Source organism: Neolamprologus brichardi, chromosome 7 (assembly GCF_056152115.1).
Source record: "Neolamprologus brichardi isolate AB-2024 chromosome 7, ASM5615211v1, whole genome shotgun sequence".
In the NCBI taxonomy this organism is placed as follows: Eukaryota; Metazoa; Chordata; class Actinopteri; order Cichliformes; family Cichlidae; genus Neolamprologus; species Neolamprologus brichardi.
Window position 1 is genome coordinate 6,466,940 of NC_142110.1, and position 19,314 is coordinate 6,486,253.

Below are 19,314 nucleotides of genomic sequence, written 5' to 3' on the forward strand. Positions count from 1 at the left end.
ATTCCTCGTCCAGTAAACGCAAAAAAGGAGTTTTAAAAAATCTCCGTTCTCGGTGATTCGAAACGCCGTTTACGTGTGGACGAAACAGCTGCGTTTTCAAAAATACCCGTGTAGGTGTGGACGTAGCGTAAAAGAGTTAGTAGTTTATTTTCTTACTACCTGTAATTTATTGCAGATTACTTGTATTTGCTTAATTGTTTACTAAATGTTTGAGGTGTGAAATAAACCGCAATGGAGCAAAATATGGGTGTGTATGGTTGGAGGATGTGTTCGTGCGTGCGTGCGTGCGCACGCGCGAACATTTTTCTTGTAAAACAAGGGGGGCCCAGCAAAAAAAGTTTGGGAACCACTGAGTTACAGTGTTTGCTGTGCTCTCTGTGTATCTGTATGGATATTTTAGCTGACACATATCGCCCTTTTAGCTGTAAGACTCCTGCCCCGGGGCATATGTGTTTTTTTAATTTCTGTACTATCATCAGTAATTGTTTAAGTAAACACAAATTTAATGATTATATAAATGAGTACCTACAGCCACTTTTTAATGAAAAGATGGAAATTGAGCAATGTGATAACAAACAGACTGTAACTTTTAATATTTTTGTCTAACTCCTTCCAATTGTTTAATTTTCATCCAAAGAATGTTAAAAGGATGGGTGCAAGATATATTTTACATCCTAGCTTATATATCCCACAGACTTGCAATTACATGGCCACAGTATTTGGCCTTGATATGCATACAAAACAGCAATTGTCTGAAAAAATAAATCCTTCTTTTCTTGTAAAAAGTTTAACTCAGAGCACCAATTCCAAAAGGGCTGGAGGGTGAACTGTAGCTCCCGGGCTAGCAGGATTAGATTGAGCTTTACAAGAAGAGAAATAAACAGTAATCCAAAAAAGCAAACAGGGACCGCATACAGCATGTGAAAACTTTTCAGACCCCTTTCTAATTTTCCAAATCTTGTTAAAATGGATTCAACACATTTTCTTCTGTATAAGTCTGGATGTAATTCACCACAATGTCAAACCAAAGGAAGGCAAATATATTGTTAATTCATCACGGGAAATCCTTACAGAAGCACAATCAGTAGCACGGCACTTCACCAATAAGATTTTTATAGAGATATGGAGTGCTATAAAGCATCTGAAATGAACCATTTGGCCACATTTCCCAACCACATGAAACCAGGCACTGAGCCTCACTTCATTAGTATAATCCACACAATTGAAAACTGTAGTTGCAGCATCATGGTGTGGAAACTAGTCCCAAAAAAGGAGGAAAATAATGGATCCAAAGCACAAAATCTAACAAACTACCTAAGGCACCAAGTAAACACAAGTGTGGTTTTGGGTAAATTCTATGAAATTCATAGTGTGACCCAACCAGATTCTGACCAGCAACCAACATACCATTTATCATCTACCATCATAGACGGACCTTAAATGGTTGTGTACTAAGGCTCCCATCCAGCCTAGATAAAACTTTAAAAAGACTTTAAAAACCCCCTTAAAAAGACCAAATTTGCCTAAACATCCAGTCCTATCAATAATTGGTGGAGTCATCATAAATGTTAGTTTCATCCATGACAACATGAAAGGTTGTTACCCAACACACTGCAGGAGGACTACATGAAACATGCAACAGTTACAAGCGCTGTGAGAGCACCAAAATGTTGTAGATGAACAAGTGAGTGATAGCGTCAGTGTATATTTGCTTGAGTACACAGCAAGATACGTAATAAGTGAGCAGCTACTTAACTTCTCTTTCTGTACCGACACAAATCTCCAGTGAACGAATAACGCTGCTTTCTAGTTACTTCATTAATAACTAACACATGACGACAAACAGCTTACCCATCAACATTCATTTAGGGCCATAAAGCAATCTACACATCAGCTACCGCTATTACTACAACCTACTTAGTTGTGCACAGAACCTCCAGGGAACACTCAAGTCTCCTCTCTTAACTGCACTGACTGAAATATAGAGAGTGACAAATGGACCAATGTGATATTTTAATTTGGGGCCATGAGCAGTAAAAGCCTTCTCCTCAATTTTCAAATGAGACACGCAGTGGAGTGCCACAGAGTTTGATGCACATGTGAGGAGATGGGTTGCAACCCTTTACTGTGCAAGAGTTCACATACATGCAAACCTCTATAATATATAGTGTAGTTGCACACATGTGCAGGTGTGTGCAGTTCTTTGGCACAAGGTGTAAACTTTCACCAAGGGGCCAAGATGTAAAAAGACTAAATGTGTTTATAACTGCCAATACTATAGCAAAAGGGTATTTGGTAGGGATGCACCGATACCGATACTGTAAAATGTGTGTGTACTCATACTCGTAAAAGTTAACCGATACCATGAACTGATACCAACTTATTTCATTAATCAGAGGGTGGCTTGTCATTTCTGTTGTAGTTTTTTTAGATTGGCCACTAGGGGGCCAATTATTATTTTATTTATTATTTATTTTATAATAATTATTTTGTTTGTTTGTTTACAATATGGACACTCTGCAATAATTTAAAAGTTTAATTTATTCGCAAACCTAATTTGTATTTATTTTATTCCAAACAGAAGTGTTTATTTATTATTCTGAAAGCTCGAGACAGTGCCAATAGTTCAGTGATATTTTGTAAAATTACAATGTGGAGACTCTGCAATAATTTAACAGAAGTGCTTATTTTTCACTTGAAATTTTTTTGTGGTCATTTTTATTAAGATTTTATTTTTTATCGGCAGGGAATATGATAAAACCTGTCTTCCAATTCATTGCATTTGTGTGTGTGTGTGTGTGTGTGTGTGTGTGTGTGTGTGTGTGTGTGTGTGTGTGTGGTAGAAGTATCGTTTTTTTGTACTCTGTATCGGCAAGTACTCAGATCCAAGTATCGGTATCGTATCGGTTTGAAAAAAATGGTATTGTTGCATCCCTAGTATTTGGCCTTACATTGCAGCCAAAAGCTTAGGCTTTATCTGCATCTATCTACATGCATCACATTAACAGAAGAGAGAACATTCTGAAAACACAATTTCAATATATATAAGTATAATGTATAATGAATAAATACTCTTTTCACTTGGAACAAAGCTGTGTATGATGGCACCTGTTCTCCTTATAAATGTTGCTGTTTGCAGAAGGTTTCTTAAGTACTTGGAAGAAAATCCTTTCAAGTGGACGACCTGGGATCAAGCGCCCATGGCTGACAGCATTCATCTTTAAACAAAGACCTCATGTGCAAGACCGTTTTCAGGCCTAATCACAAGCAAATAAACACAGCTTTATGTAACGCTGATAACTGTTCTGTGTTGCCGTTCTTGTTCTCTAATCATCCTACCTTAAAACTACCTATAACCTTTTTTTAGATAAGAGCAATAGCACTGATTTTACAAGCATATTCTCATGTTACATGAGTTAATCATTCTTTCAAAATCCTCTCAACAGACCTTGTGCTGTGATGTTGCTAATTAGGGTGCTAAGTTCAATCAAACATGCAAGTAAGACACTGGCTTTTCATTAAATTTCTTGAGCACTTGGTTAATGTTCTAAGACTGGTATGTAAATGACATTTTTAGGTCTAGTTAGTAAACAAGCTTGTTTAAATATGCAAATGGAAAGGCTCCAGTGTACTGGGTACGGTATAGTTTCTGTGGCTGCGAGCCTGCTGGCATGCTTTGATTCACGACGTACATTTTGACGGTAAGCTTAACGCTCTAGGTAGATGTTAGTGTCTGAGAATGTGTGGACTCGTCTGGTGACTTTGCATTACAATGCATCAAGATGGGATGTGTCCCACAGGCAGATTTCATTATAGTAAAACAGGAATGACTGCTTTTATATAGTCTCTGCAACACTATAGTTCCTGCTTAACTGGTCAAACATATAGGTAGCGTAAAAGGCACCAACTTAGAGGAAACAATTATATTCCCCATTGCATTTAAAAGGTTTAAGAAGGTAAACATCCCTCATAAAAAAGAAAATGTTATGAATGCTACTCTTACCGGCACTCTGTGAGCTGCTCCAGGCCCTGCTAAAAGGGCCTCTACTGCCACTACAGGAGCTATGGCCTGCGCCTCAGCCTGCTCCAGCAGGCATAGCTGGTGTGTTATGTTGGCCATTTCTTCCTGAAGCTTTTCAGTCTCAACAGTGATCTCTGCGATTTTCTCAGCAGCAGATGCTGTGAGGAAGGCTTCTTTAAGGTCGACCAGGTGAAGGGTCCTCTTCTCTTCCAGTAGCACCAATTTGCGGAGCTCCTCAAACTGACTGTTCACATACTCCTCAAGTTCCTCAGTAGACATCTAAGATATGTAGAAAGAGTTCAAAGAGACATAGAAGGAAACAATGAGAAAGAAAGAATAAACAGGGCAAATTTAACTCGCCACAAAACACAGATATACAGCCGCCATAAATTAACCAGAATAAACCACAATGAGCTACTCAGAATCTGAATGCGGGGGGAAAAGCAATTAAAAGCAATGCATGTGAGGGTCAGATAGGGACTTTATACATTTAAATGTGAACATTATTCCAGCAAGCCTACAGGTGCCTGTCATGCATTAACTAATTGATAGCATATATTAGATTCCCCAAAGGCAAACTCCATGCATCCCATCTGCAGATAGAGATCTCAGAGGCTCCTTCTACCACAGCAAGCCATCTGTTTGGCTTTCAAGGCAGCAGAACTGCTCACTGAGATACCTTTTTAATTCCTTTGCCCATTCCCCAACGAGCCTCTCTTTAGCTATGACTCATTACGTTAAAACACCTCAATAAACAAACTCGTTCCTGCAGTCCTTCTGTCTAGACAAAACTTCACCTCCAATGAAGATGCTGTCATGAGGTAAAATAACCCAAAATCCCTTGTCATGATCTCTGCTCCTGAATATAATTGCTTCAATCTATGAACATCAGCTGCTCTGTCTCCCGTTTTCCCTTGAGCAGAACTTCACTCTCTTCCTTTCCATCTATTTAATCTTGTTTCCCCTCAGTCTCCCTCTCTCCAGTGAAGCAAAGAATCATCAGTCTTTACTAAGGTTGGCAGAGCCATGGCCCCTGGGGGCCCAAAGTTTTATCGTGTATTTGCCATTTCTGCACAAGCAATCAGATTCTCCAAATTGCCCATTAAACCAAGCGCAAGAAGTAACACTTTTAATTTACTTTCTTTGTGTGAGGAGAGAAAAACATGCACATTGCTCATTCTCTTATCTTCACCAAAATCAATGCCATGAATATATTTCTCTCAGATTAAGAACAAAAAACTACAACTGGGTTAGACTAGTAACAAAGTTTCATTCATTGTCAAGACCTACTTGTATTAAAGCCCCCCATTGTAGAATACAGGAGAGAAAGGACCAGCATTGACTAGATCAGCAGTCCCCAAACCCCGGGCCTTGGACCGGTACCGGTCCGTGAGTCATTTGGTACCGGGCCGCGAGAGTTGAGGCTCAGGTGTGAAATGTATGGTTTTCAGGGTTTTTATCGGTTTTCAGCGTTATTTTGTTATCGTTTTTATCGTTAACTCGGTTTTCCTTGGTCTTTTCATGTGTGTTATGAATAAATCTTCTTTTTTTCAGTACCGGTACTAGTTTTATTTTGTTGTATTTATCCGCGACACCTTAAATGCCGGTCCGTGAAAATAATGTCGGGCATAAACCGGTCCGTGGCACAAAAAAGGTTGGGGACCGCTGGACTAGATGACTCTCTCCGAGTTCATTTATTCTAAAATGCCAAAACAACTGTGTGCTGTGTGGAATGTAAATAAAAAGAAAATGCAATAGTTTTCAAATAATTTAAAGTTTATAGAAAATAGTACCAAGGAAACACACCAATGCTGAAACTGAGAAGCTGTATTACTTTTTATTAAAAAAAAACAACACTCTGAAGTTAATTCTAACAAGGCAAAATATTTAATATGTCAGGAAAGATGCAACAGAGTGAAGTTGAGACAGTGAGTGCCTCAGGACTATAAATAGGCAGGGGTTCACAACTATGTGAGCAAAAACATGGACAGATGAACGTTTTTCACTGTAGAATTTCGATTTTACACATTCTAATAATCTGGGAAAATGCCTGTACACAAAAGGACTGTACACAGTCTTTTTTGCCACAGTGAGAAACCATAAAGAACAAAGCTTCCCAAAGCCAACGCTATGGTATGAATACACAGAATTAGGCAGCCTCTCTCTCAACCATCTCTGTTGGTTCTCTGTGAGGCCCCATGGCCTTTGAGGCAGATGGAGGCTGTGATCCTGGATCAGTTCTTTGTTTGTTGAGAAGCAAGAGCTCTCTGCCATTGGACCTTTCACTCAGCAATGAAGCTTCTCTGAGAATTTGTCCCAATTGGAAAGTAAGAAGGAAGAAGCACTCATGCGTGCTAATCTTCATTTGCAATGCTGCAAACTAAAGGCACAAAATGAGGCCTCAGGAGGGACAACAGTCCACTATTACTGGGAACTAGATGGAGTAAAGATACAGCGTGAGCATTCATTTGTTTCTTAAGTGCCATTTTGAAGCCTCGATATTAGAAAAAAATCCAAATCAAACAAACAAATAAATACATGAAAAAAGGAGAGGGACTGATTGTAAAATTGCAACCTACATGAATAAACCCTCCATTCTGAAACAAAATGACCAAGATTTACAAAGTTGGAGGGAAAGAAAAAAAAGCTGTTTTTCCATAGACTTCCAAAGATCGGAAGTCTTTTTGGAACTACAGCTATCGCCACCTGGTGGCCTATAAATAGAATGCAAGTTGAAAACACTTTCGCATTAGCTTATTTTTGTGACCCATAAGCTACGTCCTTGTTTTACACCATTAGTGACTGAATTATAAAAGCAGCAGCTGTGTTAATTACACAGCAAGACAGAGAATGGCCTCGACTTTCTGCTAAGACTGGAATTTGTGACTGGTCGTGTTATTCATTAGGGAAAAAAATTCAGAAAAAGAACCAAGGCCATTGAAAGGAAAAATAAACAACATAACTTTAAAAATAATTGCCAGGTTTCTGTTACTTTGATTATCAAATCAAATCAATTTATTTATATAGCACTTTTCACAGGATAAAAACCACAAAGTGCTTCACAGTAATATAAAACAGAAATACATAAAATACATTAATAATAAAACACAGCACAAATCTAATTAAAAGCCAATCTAAATAAATGAGTCTTAAGTTGCTTTTTAAAAGAATAAATACAATCAAGGCAATGTAATGATGGAGGGAGAGCATTCCACAACCTGGGGGCCACTGCTCTAAAAGATCTATCACCTCTGGTTTTAAAATATGTTCGAGGGACTACCTTTCCTTTAATGATTATGATTAGACATCAGGACACACTAAGATGGATACAGCTCACAACAATATCAAAGGAGTTTTTCATCTTAACATTTTAAACCACAATGAAACTTCATTAAATTCATCATAAAAAAAATAAAAATAAAATGCCGTTTTAATTTGTAGTTAACTCCAAAAGTTTCAAAAGACTGCTACGGTCTATCAGCACAATGATCAAAACATCTAAAATTAACTGACTGATACAAAGGTTCAAACTTTCCCTGTTTTTAACGGATGATAAATAATCATCTCTTTTTTTTTTTTTTTTTTAAATTGTAGTGGTAAAAAGGTTTATGCTTTAGGGATTTATTTTAAGCAACAGAGTTCAGATAGATATGTTGCTGTGTTGTTCCAAATCACAGCAGACTCTACTACCTATTCACAGCTCTGTTTGGTGTGATGCTTTTTTAAAAAGGCCTAAAAAGCATTAATAGAACATTAGGACTAAATGGATTTGAACTGTCCTTGCCCTTAGCAACAGTGGCCCTGTTCCAAGTGAACACTACTCTCCCTCGCTCTCCTTTATCTCTCCCAGAAACTAGATTTTCCAATTTAGCCTCTAACACAACAAAGCAAGAGACAGGTAATTGATTTGAATAAAAACAGCTCTGCTATAGTCATATAAAACAATAAGAAAAAAGGGAAGTGGCGGAAGTTATAAAATGAAACATGAGGTGTTTGGTTTTACAATTAGCATAGTTTCAATTTCCAACACCTTTTTATTTGTTTTTGACTAAAGGAATGTCAGCCATGAAATTCTCTGGAATTTATCATGTATCATTATACATGATAAATTCAATTAAAATGGCAAAATAAAAGGGGAGTGACAGCTCTAAAGAGCAAAAGGAGGTAGGAAGAGAAAGAATAGGACAAGGTAGAGAGTAGAGCAGGGCGATATGACCAAAAATATTTATCACAATATACATTTGAAAATTTGCGATAACAATATAACTGACGATATAATTGACACGAGACAAAATACTTTACAACTCCACAACTTTATTAGTGCAAAAAAAAAAAAAACCCATCAATGTATTTTCACTTAAACAAGCAGCTGTTTTTTTATGTGCATTAAAGTCATATAAACATGTAACAGTGCAAATGCAAATTCCTCGCTGACAGTTTAACCAAAAGGCATTTCCAGTGGAAATTGGCCGATATATCCTCAGCATAACCATGTATAATATCCACAAAACTTAAAAGAGGTTATACACACACAATACGATAATATTATGTTGAAGCACATTACGTATCACTCCGCGAGGCTCCGCCTACGATAGCCGTAATGCTCCGACAATCTATCAAGCGGTGCGGGTTCGTAGCTTAGCAAAGTCATACTGAAACATTTGACAGATTTTTGAGCGCCGTGTACATAAAATTGTTTCATGTCAGTAAACACAACTAGAATTCATACATAAGAAACACGGGATTATAAGGGGCTCTGTCGACTTTCAGAAAAATCAAAGGATTGATTTTAAGTGTGCCGTATTTTCCAAACAACACGGTAATAACGACGGCCCGCTAGCATGCGCTACCAAAAATAGTGTTTTGTTGTGTATCTGACGGACGAAAGCTAAACCAGTTCCACCACTGAAGTTGCAGCATTTTTACAAACCAGTTCTGGTTCATCCGTTTCATTCAACGATCCACTTTCGCTCTTCTCATTCTGCGTCGCCACCATGTGCGTATGTAAACAAAGGCACTGCGCATGCGCGTTTTACCCATATTCTATCGCCACATTTCATTTTCCTATCGTTGCCCAAAATTACACCGGTATTACCGTGAACGGTATGATATAGCCCAGCCCTAGTAGAGAGGGGTGAATAAACCTAACACTACCAAGTCTGCCAAGTCTTTTCACGTCTCTCCTGTCTATTCCTCAACCTCAGCTTCCTAAGACACCTTTAATGTGTCTGCTGCTCTTGTAGATTTTATGAGGCAGGGAAAATGGATGTAGCCACTGCACACACATACACAGTTGTGACTGAGCTGCTACTGCTGTGCTGCTAATGGACTCTTCTCTCTGTAGCTGAGAGGCTCTGTGGACTGCATGTGCCCTAGACGGCATCCTGGTTGGCAGAAACAAGTAAAAAGTAAATAAAACATGAGACGAGGTAAATATGCTGACTACGTACTGCTGTCGTTTGAAACCCCAACATGCTTCACCTGCACTCTTACTATAGTTAAACTTCAGGTAACTGGCTGACTGACAGACCGCCATCGTTACTCCTCAAATTATGTTACGCCTCTGGCCCTCTATTAATATGTATGCAGCTTTATCACTGTTTTCCCCCCTTATATTCTAGTCCCCTGTGGAGAATTACAATATGAGCTCAGAGATTAAAATCCCCAAGCCTGTGGCAAAGTACATAAGCAGATTAGAATTAATAAGCAAATGCAAGCCAAGGGTTAAATCATTTATCCACCTCTCACCTACACACAGAGCCACTCAGACCCTCTTTCTCTCTGAAGTGTTTTAAGATGTCAATACCATGCTATTTAAACTCCTCCAGCTCCTCTTTTTCTTTACCCTCTATTTTATACGTGCACACACACACACACCCAACTTTTCTCAGCACAGGTAGTCATTCTGACTTGCCTGTCATGCATAATAAGCGACGCTGACATTTGAGAGAGCCGAGAGGACATGCCGACATACCACATAATAGTCTCTAACACAGTGCCCTGTGAGCAAGCAGGTAAGAGGTTTTCAGTAAGCACACTGCTGCACATCCACAGCGAAACAACCCCAGACTAAATGTTCAGGAAGTCCTTGGGGTGGCACTGATATTTTACTATGATAATACACATGAACTTGGGTGGGGTGTTGGCTGCCAGAAAACGTGTTCTCTCTCACAGGCCACTCTAATTAACCGGTTACACTACGCCACTGTGCTTGGGTCACATCTCTGCATGTATTCAACAATGCTCTCGTGTGCCACGGCTCACCGATGGGTTCTGACACAGTTATAAAAGCAGAGCATACAGCAGAACAGGGGCTGCAGAGGTGGTTGAGAGAGAGAACAGGTACTGCAGCTTTAAATGGTAAATAGCCGAGACCGCGGACGCACATTCCCAATCCTGCATTTGTTTGTCACACCTCTCAGTGCACAACTCCTAGGTATATGTGGTCAGGTTTTATTTTCAGTGGCAGAACATGCCCCCGCTATAGCATCTGTAATGGAAATACAGCAACTGCTTTCAAGGTTGACTTGTCATGAAAATTCAGTTTGAATAGCTTTTGTTTAGGCTGACGTTAAGAAAAAGGTTACCGTGTTTGTTTTTGGAGGGCAACCTGGAAAAGATTTGATGAAAATGGTAAAGTAAGGTTACAGCTGTGTCATGATGATTGAGACAATCTGAGAAGAAGAAACAAATCTATGTCACATATCCCGCCTCTCAATGCTTACACCAGCAGGTGCCTTTGCAGAAGGCACAACCGACAGTAAGATGCTGGCACACAAAGCCAGCCCTGCATAGAATTTGAGTGGATTTAACAAGTAAACAAAAGTAGTGAAATAGCACAACAGTCCTGTAAAGATACGACCTTCATTATTATATTGGATAATTCATCCCCCTTATTGCCTTAATTATGAATTATAAAATAATAAAAATTCATTGCAATTTTTATTGTATTTTACACCATATGCATATTCTGAGTCGAAGACTGAACATTTGATTTTTTCTTTTTGTCAGCTTACCCAGTTCAAAAAGGGTTTAACAACAGCTACGGGGCATTCAGTATTCAGCACTCTTTATTTTTTTACATGACAATGCCTAGATCACAGTCACTTTGAAAAATACAACCTCTGACTTGGCACAGAAGTGCTGAGTCAAAAAAGTGAAATCAACCGAAGTCTAAAAACGTCATGACTCAGTAATCACACAATGAAGCCACGCTTCAAGCTGACTGCTATCTGCAGAAACCTAACACAATAGGGAATATCTCTGGTCTGTGCATGGAGCAGCACAATGAATATACACAATGCTGAATCCCTTTACGACATAATCTACTTCTATTTTAGACTGCCGTTTCTGATACTACATATTTATAACTGCACACAAAAAAATGTAACAGACTAATATCTTTTTGTCTTTTGCCTTGTTAGGGCTTCAAATAATGTTCGATCGTAGCTACAGAACCTACAAAATCAAACAAGTTGCTGCTACAGATATAACCTAGTTGATTTTTTTTTAAAAAATCGCTATTCATCTTTTTTTTTTAAAGAAGCCATGCCAAAGAAATAATGCATACAAGAACTTCATATCAGTGACATCCCAACTGTGCCAGCATAAATATGCATTTGCATTTAAAATATAGAAATGCCCAGTGCCTGCAGCTTCAGTTTGTTAGGATGACTGACACTGCTTGCCCTAAATACGTCCATGGATATGACTTAAAATCGACCATCATTTTCTTGACTCTGGAGTCACTCCCAAGTAAGTAAAAAACCTTCAAGCAACTGGTTATTTGTATAACTACACTGCTGTTTGATCTCTAACTCAAACCTCATATCTATATTCTGTAACACTTGGACACTTAATGTTAAATACACTGGTTGTTCAGCTGTCTCTTAAATGTAAGCTTCAAAAACAATCTGCATATTCAAATTTGAAACACATGGCACAATCTCACTAAAATCCAAATTAATATACAAATGGTGTCCCGTCACCCCTTGCATGGAATTTAAAACCACCTTTTATCACCACAAATATATTCAAACTTCATTTAAATAAGTGCCGGTATGAGCTCAATAATTAAGAACAGATGCGTGCACCTTTTTTGGGAGAGGTTTTCTAAAAATGGTTCTTTGCTGTATAACAAGTGTTAGGCTTCTGTACACAGGAGTTAGCACTCACCTCAGGGTTGGTCCACTTGGTCTTGATCTTCTCAGCCATCTGTTGTGTACAGCCCAGCAGGTCATAACCCTGCCTGCTCTGCAGATACAACAGACAAACAAGCGGTAAACACAGCACAGTAGGCCACTATAATAACAGCACAAACACAGATATTCTTTTTGTGCAAGTCAAACAAGACATGCAGCAGGCTAATTATTTTTTGACCTTAATCTTGCACTCAATCAAAAGAGCACCACTGAGTTTACATTTTAGTTTATAACTCTACACAAGGACAGTGCCAAAAAAACCTCTTCTGGTAGTATGACAACATTTTGAGGAGACTACAGACTAAAATATTACATATTTTGATATGCAACATACAAGGTGTTAACGTTTCTCTACAAGAGTACATTAACACAGGAAGCAGGAATAAAGCTAAGGGGTGTTTAGACTAAACACTGTGGCCTTGGGCTGTATGTCTGACCCTCTTTGTCTGTAATCAATCCATATGTGTCTGTAAATGTAAGTCAGTTAAGTGTGTTGCTCTACTTTTGTTTGTACCACCAAAGACAACACTGCAGTTCTAGACAGTTAAGTTTCACTGACTTTGCATGACCATTTTAAAATAAGGCTTCTGCATAAATGAACCCAGATTTGATGGACCTTTTTTTCCCCCACAAATCCAACAGATTAACATGACTTACTGGACCAAATGCAGTGCTTCACTAAACAACTTGTGACTCAGTGGCTCTATTTAAAATGCCTGAAGAGAAAAGGCCATCTGGGAAAACAGAGTAAGGGTGAAGCCATAATTGGCACCAAACCAAAAGGGACATCGGGGTGTATTCTTAATGTTTCATTTCTCTTTCACAGCTTTCACAGGAATAAAAGTGTCTGTAAGAATTAATTTATTGATGAAGAACTCCGCGTTATCATGGGACATTGTTATATTTAAAATGGAGCACATAGCCCTCTCAAATTAACTTGAAGATAATGATTGGCACACTACCTAATACAAAATTAGAAATGCAAACTAGACATGTGACACTGTATGTTTCATAGCAGATATTGTTGGGGGGCATGCCATAAAGATTAGGTGCACTATATATATATATATATAAATATAAACCTTACATAAGTGTGCATCTCACCTTCTGCCAAACGTAGGCTTCATGCAGAGTTATGATCTCATGTTCCTTGTGCTCACCTTGCACAGCACACACCACACAGATGATCTTCTCATCAGGTTTACAGTAGAGGGAGCCCTCCTGGCCATGCTCCTTGCAACGCAATCTCTCTACTGTCACAGTGTTTCTCTTCCCATTTTCTTCAGCAGCCCCAGCCTCCGGCCCTGCTTCTGCACCCTCAGCTCCCTCACCGAGCTCTGCTTCCACAGGTGGAGAGTTATGGGCTCCTTCTCCTTCCTCAAGATCAACCCTCTCATTCCCATTAACTACTGCCACTCCAAGAGGTGCCATCCCACGATTTGCACCCATTCCAGCTGCCATCGCTCCCACAGCTTCATCCTCAGCTGCGCCTCCAACTCTGGAGTCCCTGTTTGTGCCAAGACCATTAGCCTGGGTGCCTTCAGGGTTATAGGGCAAGAGCGCATGATGCGTGCTGCTGGCGTGTCTGTCTGCATGGATGGGGCAGAAGGCAAAACTGCAGATGGGACACACTTGTGTCGCTGGCTGGGCCTCATCAGGCTCGCACGCATCACATGAACCGTCCATCTGCGGCAACTCTTCTTGTTTCAGTTCATTAGAACCTGTCTCAGGTTCTCCGTTGTGCTCCATGGCGGCTGAAAAAATTCAAGGTATCAGATAGCCAAGTCTGACAGGAGAGAAACAGTGAGAAGACGACGGGTTATAAATAGCTGTGACCTTCTGTAAACACATCTCATCTTTGCACAAGGGAAAGTCCAAGATTCTCAGGACTAATCCCCTCTGATTTAATATTCCCGAAACAGATGTTGTCAGGCATCTAGACAAAATGCCATCGAGTGCCACATTACAGCACAAGCCCCACACATACACACACCACATCTGCAGTCACTGAACTGCCTTTGTGTGCAAACACACTCACATTGTTTACTGACTCACAAACAGAAAGTGCTGAGTGTGTATTCCTGTGTGCCCTCAGCATGACCAAACACTCCCCTGCTCTCCTTCCTTCACCTCCCTGGTTATGTCGCCAGGCCTTGACCTTTTCATATCTTGTTCTTTTTTGCCTTTATGTGCACTCACCACCACCCCCTTTTCAGACCACTCTGCAGGAGTGAAGCTGAACAGAATAAAGAGAGCACAGATGCATGCCTGGCTGGTACACACTTTTTTTTGTCTCCTTTCTCTTTCTCCTCGAAGCCTTCCTCTCTTGAGCTCTGTTTGTGTACTCTCTCCACTGCTGACACAAACAACCGATAGAAAAAGTGCTGTAATGGAGAGAAAACTCCCCCTCTTTCGCTCTTCCACCGCCCCTCTCTGCCAGTTCTCTGTCTCTTACTCACATTCACACAGTGCCTCCTCACACAAACACACAGACATTTTCTCCCTCATCCTGCAGGGCAGTTTGCAGCAGTCTGCAGAGTGTACTTACTCGTCTGTCTTCCTCTTCCCTCGTGTTTTCTCTCCAGGGCTTGTTCTGAGCTAATGTGGAGTCTGTGAAGAATTAGCTTGACGGCTAACTTCCTTAGCGCAGCCGTCGTACTTTGAATTCTGCTGCTGAGCTGTCGACTTATCTACTTTTACTTTACAGCACAAAGGGAGCTCCTGCTCTAAACCGACAACGTTTACTTCCTTATTTTTGTCAGCTGCTGTCTTCTTTTTTTCTACTTCCTGCTAGCAGTCTCCTGTGTGTTTGGGAACGGTAGAGACACACAGAGGCGGGAGAGAGAAAACTCGTTTGACGAGTAAAACCAAGACAGAGAAACTCTGACCCGAAGCCTCGCATTTTTTGTGTGTGGGTTAACATTTTTCCGTGTTTTATTTATTCATATAAATATTTTAACTATTTATTTTTACTTTACAAATGCACCAAAAGCCCCAATGACCTTGTCATGTAGCTAATATATCACCGGTCAAGAGGTTAGATGAGGTGTTCAGGGGCATACTGTTTTGTAGTGAAATCTTTGCACAGCATGCATCTTTAAGGGGTTTCAAAACAAGATCTACGTGGACTTTCACACAGAGTCAAAATATACACATGCGCTGAAATGTATGCATACGTTAATGTAAATATTTTAATAAGTGGTTGTGATGACTTCACAAAGCCATGGCCCATTAACTTCTTGGTAGAGATCATAATTGACAACAACTGGCAGTTTCTGTTTGCCAGCATCAAAAGGATTTGTTTAACAGCGCTCACTGGACTCAAGTGAACTCAGAACAATGGGGAAATCAAAGGAACTCACGGAAGATCTGAGAGGGAGATTTGCACAAGTTGGGAAGTTATTTTGGAGCCTTCATCAGTTCAAACAATTGTATGTACCGGTAAGTACAACTTATTTGGGTGTGTCACCACTGCCAAGGGCTGGGAGAAGACAGAGACTGTCACCTTTAAATGAGAAGTTGGTTAGGATGTTCAGCAACCACCAATACTCAAGTTTGCCATGAACTGGAAACTGCAAGAACCCCAACATCAATATCCACATTGAAGAGTTTTACATTGCTGCACAGGCTGACAATAAATCTCTTGGACGTCCCAACATAAACTGTATTGAAAATTTGTGGACTATACTTAAAAGCAAGGTCTGTGCCAGAAACCCAACCAATTTATATGAACTCAAACTTAAAAGCCCCAAATTCTGGGTTACGTGCAATGCATGACATTGTAATGCATTACTGTAATCCCATTACATTTTTCAGTAATGTAATGTGCTACTGTACTAAATTTAATCGTCACACTGTCATTACTTGCATTACATAGATTTAGTTACCTGAACGTAGGATGATGGGAAAGAGAAATCACAAACATGCTGTTGTCTTCCTACGCTCTACAAACAGCTGATGTTAGTTTGTGTTCAAGGAGAAATGGTGGGATGTGTAGAGGAGTAGCGATGTTCACATGTTTATTTATTTATTTTTTGCATTAAATGACAAGCATGATGGTACAGGTACACTCCATCTATGATAGAAGCAACCATATTATACTGCTAACACAACTTTGACTCTTTTAAGCATCTCCACATGCTAACTTAAAGCTGCACAAAAATCTTCTAGTTCACAAGAAAGTTCAGCCGTTAAATCAGTTAAACACATAAATAAATGTATCTAAAATTAACTGGGTGCAGTAGGTTTAAAATGACAAATATTTACCAAAATATAGTGTTGTTATACTAAGATAAGAAAACCTAAGCACACATTTGCATATAAGTCATTTTTCCAACAAGTAAAAAAACATTTTTAAGGTGTTAATTAAAACTGAGTATTTTCATAGCAGTAGCCTTGGAATTATGAATTGAATGCAAAAGAAACCCCTGAAAGCAACCTTATATTTTTATGTGTTTAGTTGGCTCCTATTGTAATCCTTTGCAGTGGCTCAAAATAGGGTGTGAGAATGAGAAGACATTGCTATAGTTAATTTTGTAGTAGTAGTAGTAGTAGTGTAGTTAACAGAAAGAATGGATGCCATCCGTGTTCATCTAAAGGGTAGTAAACGAAGGGTTCTTTACAGCTGATGCACACATTTGTAAAAAAAAAAAAAAATTACAACAAAGTGAGTGGAAGCTATAAACTCCAATGTATTCATTATACAATACTGGAAAAGGTTCAGCTGGAAGAGTAGACGAATTGAGAATTTTAGCATGGGTGTTAATGGGGAATTTCTAATTATGATGTCTGCTTTACCCTTCTGTTCATGTCCTTACCATCCATAAAACTGCACTGAGAGACAATGGAACCGGATTAGAGGTCTGGAGAGAGACACAGAGAGATGATGCAAAACAAGCTGTTCTCTGTAGAGAGAGCTAAAAAGGCTATTGAGCTGGGTTTCACACAAGCAATATTTGGCAAATAATTGTTGACTGTTAGTCCGATTTGAATGGCATGTCATAAATAGCCATGAACCGTGTTCCAAAAAAGCCTTCTGCATCCACTCAGTATGGATCCTGCTGCTGTTTTTGCCAAAGTTTGTGAGCTTCTTTGTCGAGGAGAGCTCTCGTCCCATATATCTTGTTACCAGAAAAGATTTCGTCTCAATGAAAAAACATTTAACTGGCAAAATCACATTTGCCTTGGCATCTTGACATAAGGATTGAAAGTGAAGCTGTGTTTCAGAGGCCATTTAATCATAATCGGGATTCGATTTGTCGAAGGCTTGTAACTGTTAGCACAGACGTCACAGCAAAATCACATTCGGCTTTGTGTTATCTTATATGACTGAGCCTCGCTGCATCGTCAGTGTGAAGTTTAATGGCGTCATTACTGTCTTGCAGCACAGCAAAAGACAGCATCATCTTGCATTCTGCATAAAACGGAGAACAATTAAAGGGCTCATTGACTTGCAATTCATTAGGATAAGCGCTCAATATAACTACAATGTGGGTCTGTGGTAGAGAGATTTGTTCTTTTTTTCTCTACCCAGGAACTGTAGTGAAACAAAACGTGACACGCGATAGGAGCAAAAATTATTTACCTAAAATGGGCTTGTGCAGCTCAGAAAAGCCTGCACATGGATGCTGGAAACACAAGGCACATTGAGCTCTCAGAAATGCCAGCCAAGAGTGAAGGAAGGAGCTTTGGCAGACAAGCAGAGCAGACAGAAAACACTTACCTAATGCCTCAGTTTTAACATTGTTTTATTGGCACGAGGTCAGCCTTGGGTCTTAAGATTAAATGTCCTTCAGTGCAACAGCACTGGTCTGTCAGAGGAGGAACTCTTAAAATGAGTTAGCGCCCCTCAACAGCATCCCCTCCCCCATGGCTCCCCTCTTATTCGCTAATATTTCATTCTGTCACCCTGCTCCTCATTTGCCCTCTGGATCATTCCCTAGATGCTCCTGACTTTGCCACAACTCTTTCCACCTGTCATAGGTGGAAAACATGAAAGAGAGTCAATAAGATGTTTTGTGAGGTTGTCTGTACATCACTGTAACCTGTCTTATTAAGAAGGACAGCTAAATGTTCATAAATATAAAACCTCGAACCCCTTTGACGCTGATCTGGAACACGGACTGCTGTGAAAAGAGACGTATTGGAGTTTTATTTTCATTCGAGTGGAGTTTTTCAGCCAAATTAGTATTTCGGCTTTATGAGATATGCCCGTTGGAGGAACTCTTTAATGTTTATTTTCTGTGTGTGCATCTGCGTGTTTGTGTGTGTGCGTGAGTGCAGGGCAAGGGAGCGACACCTGTCACAACTGATCGGAGGCAGCGAGGAGCGAGATTATGGTGAGGGAAGATGAAAATAAGCACAATTTGTGCAAGCAGAGCGCATATATGTATGAAGGACTGAGATAACGGGCGGCATTTTTCAAAAGTGTTGTCATCCTAAATACTGTGCAGTCAAGAGCTCACAGCATTCGCCATGAATACAAAATGCCCTCAATTCCAACATTCAACTTGTCGATGTGCTTCAGTTTAAAGGAAAACTACATTATCTTAATACGGTACTTTAAACACCACATTCTCTAAAGCCAGTGAAAATACACGACATTCACGCAGCATTTTCTAAAACAGACTGAGCTGAATACATCAGCCCTACAAGAAAACATTTAAACAGGCTTCAGTGTTTAGTTTTGTAGAGGTTGTTTTACAGAGGTGTTTATTTGCCTTTATAATTAATTTTGAGGTTTTATTGGACGTGTTACATTGATTTTTGTCCCCCCCTTATAATTTTTAGACAGAGGGTAGAGATATTTTGTCTACTTTCACTAACATTTCATTTCAAGAGGAAGGAGAAAAACATATTTTGAAGGCTCTCTCATGAAAGTGGAAATATTTTAGTTAGTGAGGAAGAGCGCCAGCATTTCCTCCAGCTGGATGCAAGTACTTTACCTAAAATAGTTAAAATTACAAGACTGCGGCCTCACATTAATACGTCATTTATTCAATAATCGCATGGGACTCCTGCCTCGTATTTGCTTTTCAAGCCTGTTTCCTGTCTTGGACGAGATTACTGGGTGCAGATGGACAGAATGAGAGC

General features: G+C 39.6%; 1 protein-coding gene across 2 annotated transcripts in view; it reads right to left on the reverse strand.

Moving 5' to 3' along the window:
• trim44 (TRIM family member 44) overlaps positions 1-15,012 on the reverse strand; it is a 48,420-nt gene extending 33,408 nt beyond the window's left edge. The window contains exons 1-4 of one of the 2 annotated variants that reach the window (XM_006789566.3): positions 14,771-15,010; positions 13,327-14,008; positions 12,197-12,274; positions 4,004-4,300 (exon numbers count right to left, since the gene is read on the reverse strand). In XM_006789566.3, the coding sequence (XP_006789629.1) occupies positions 4,004-4,300; positions 12,197-12,274; positions 13,327-13,971 (1,020 nt within the window). In that variant the 5' untranslated portion in view covers positions 13,972-14,008; positions 14,771-15,010. Of the gene's footprint in view, positions 1-4,003; positions 4,301-12,196; positions 12,275-13,326; positions 14,009-14,770 lie in introns of both variants that reach the window. The other variant, XM_006789567.3, reaches the window with a different exon arrangement.
• Between the last annotated feature and the right edge of the window lie 4,302 nt (positions 15,013-19,314).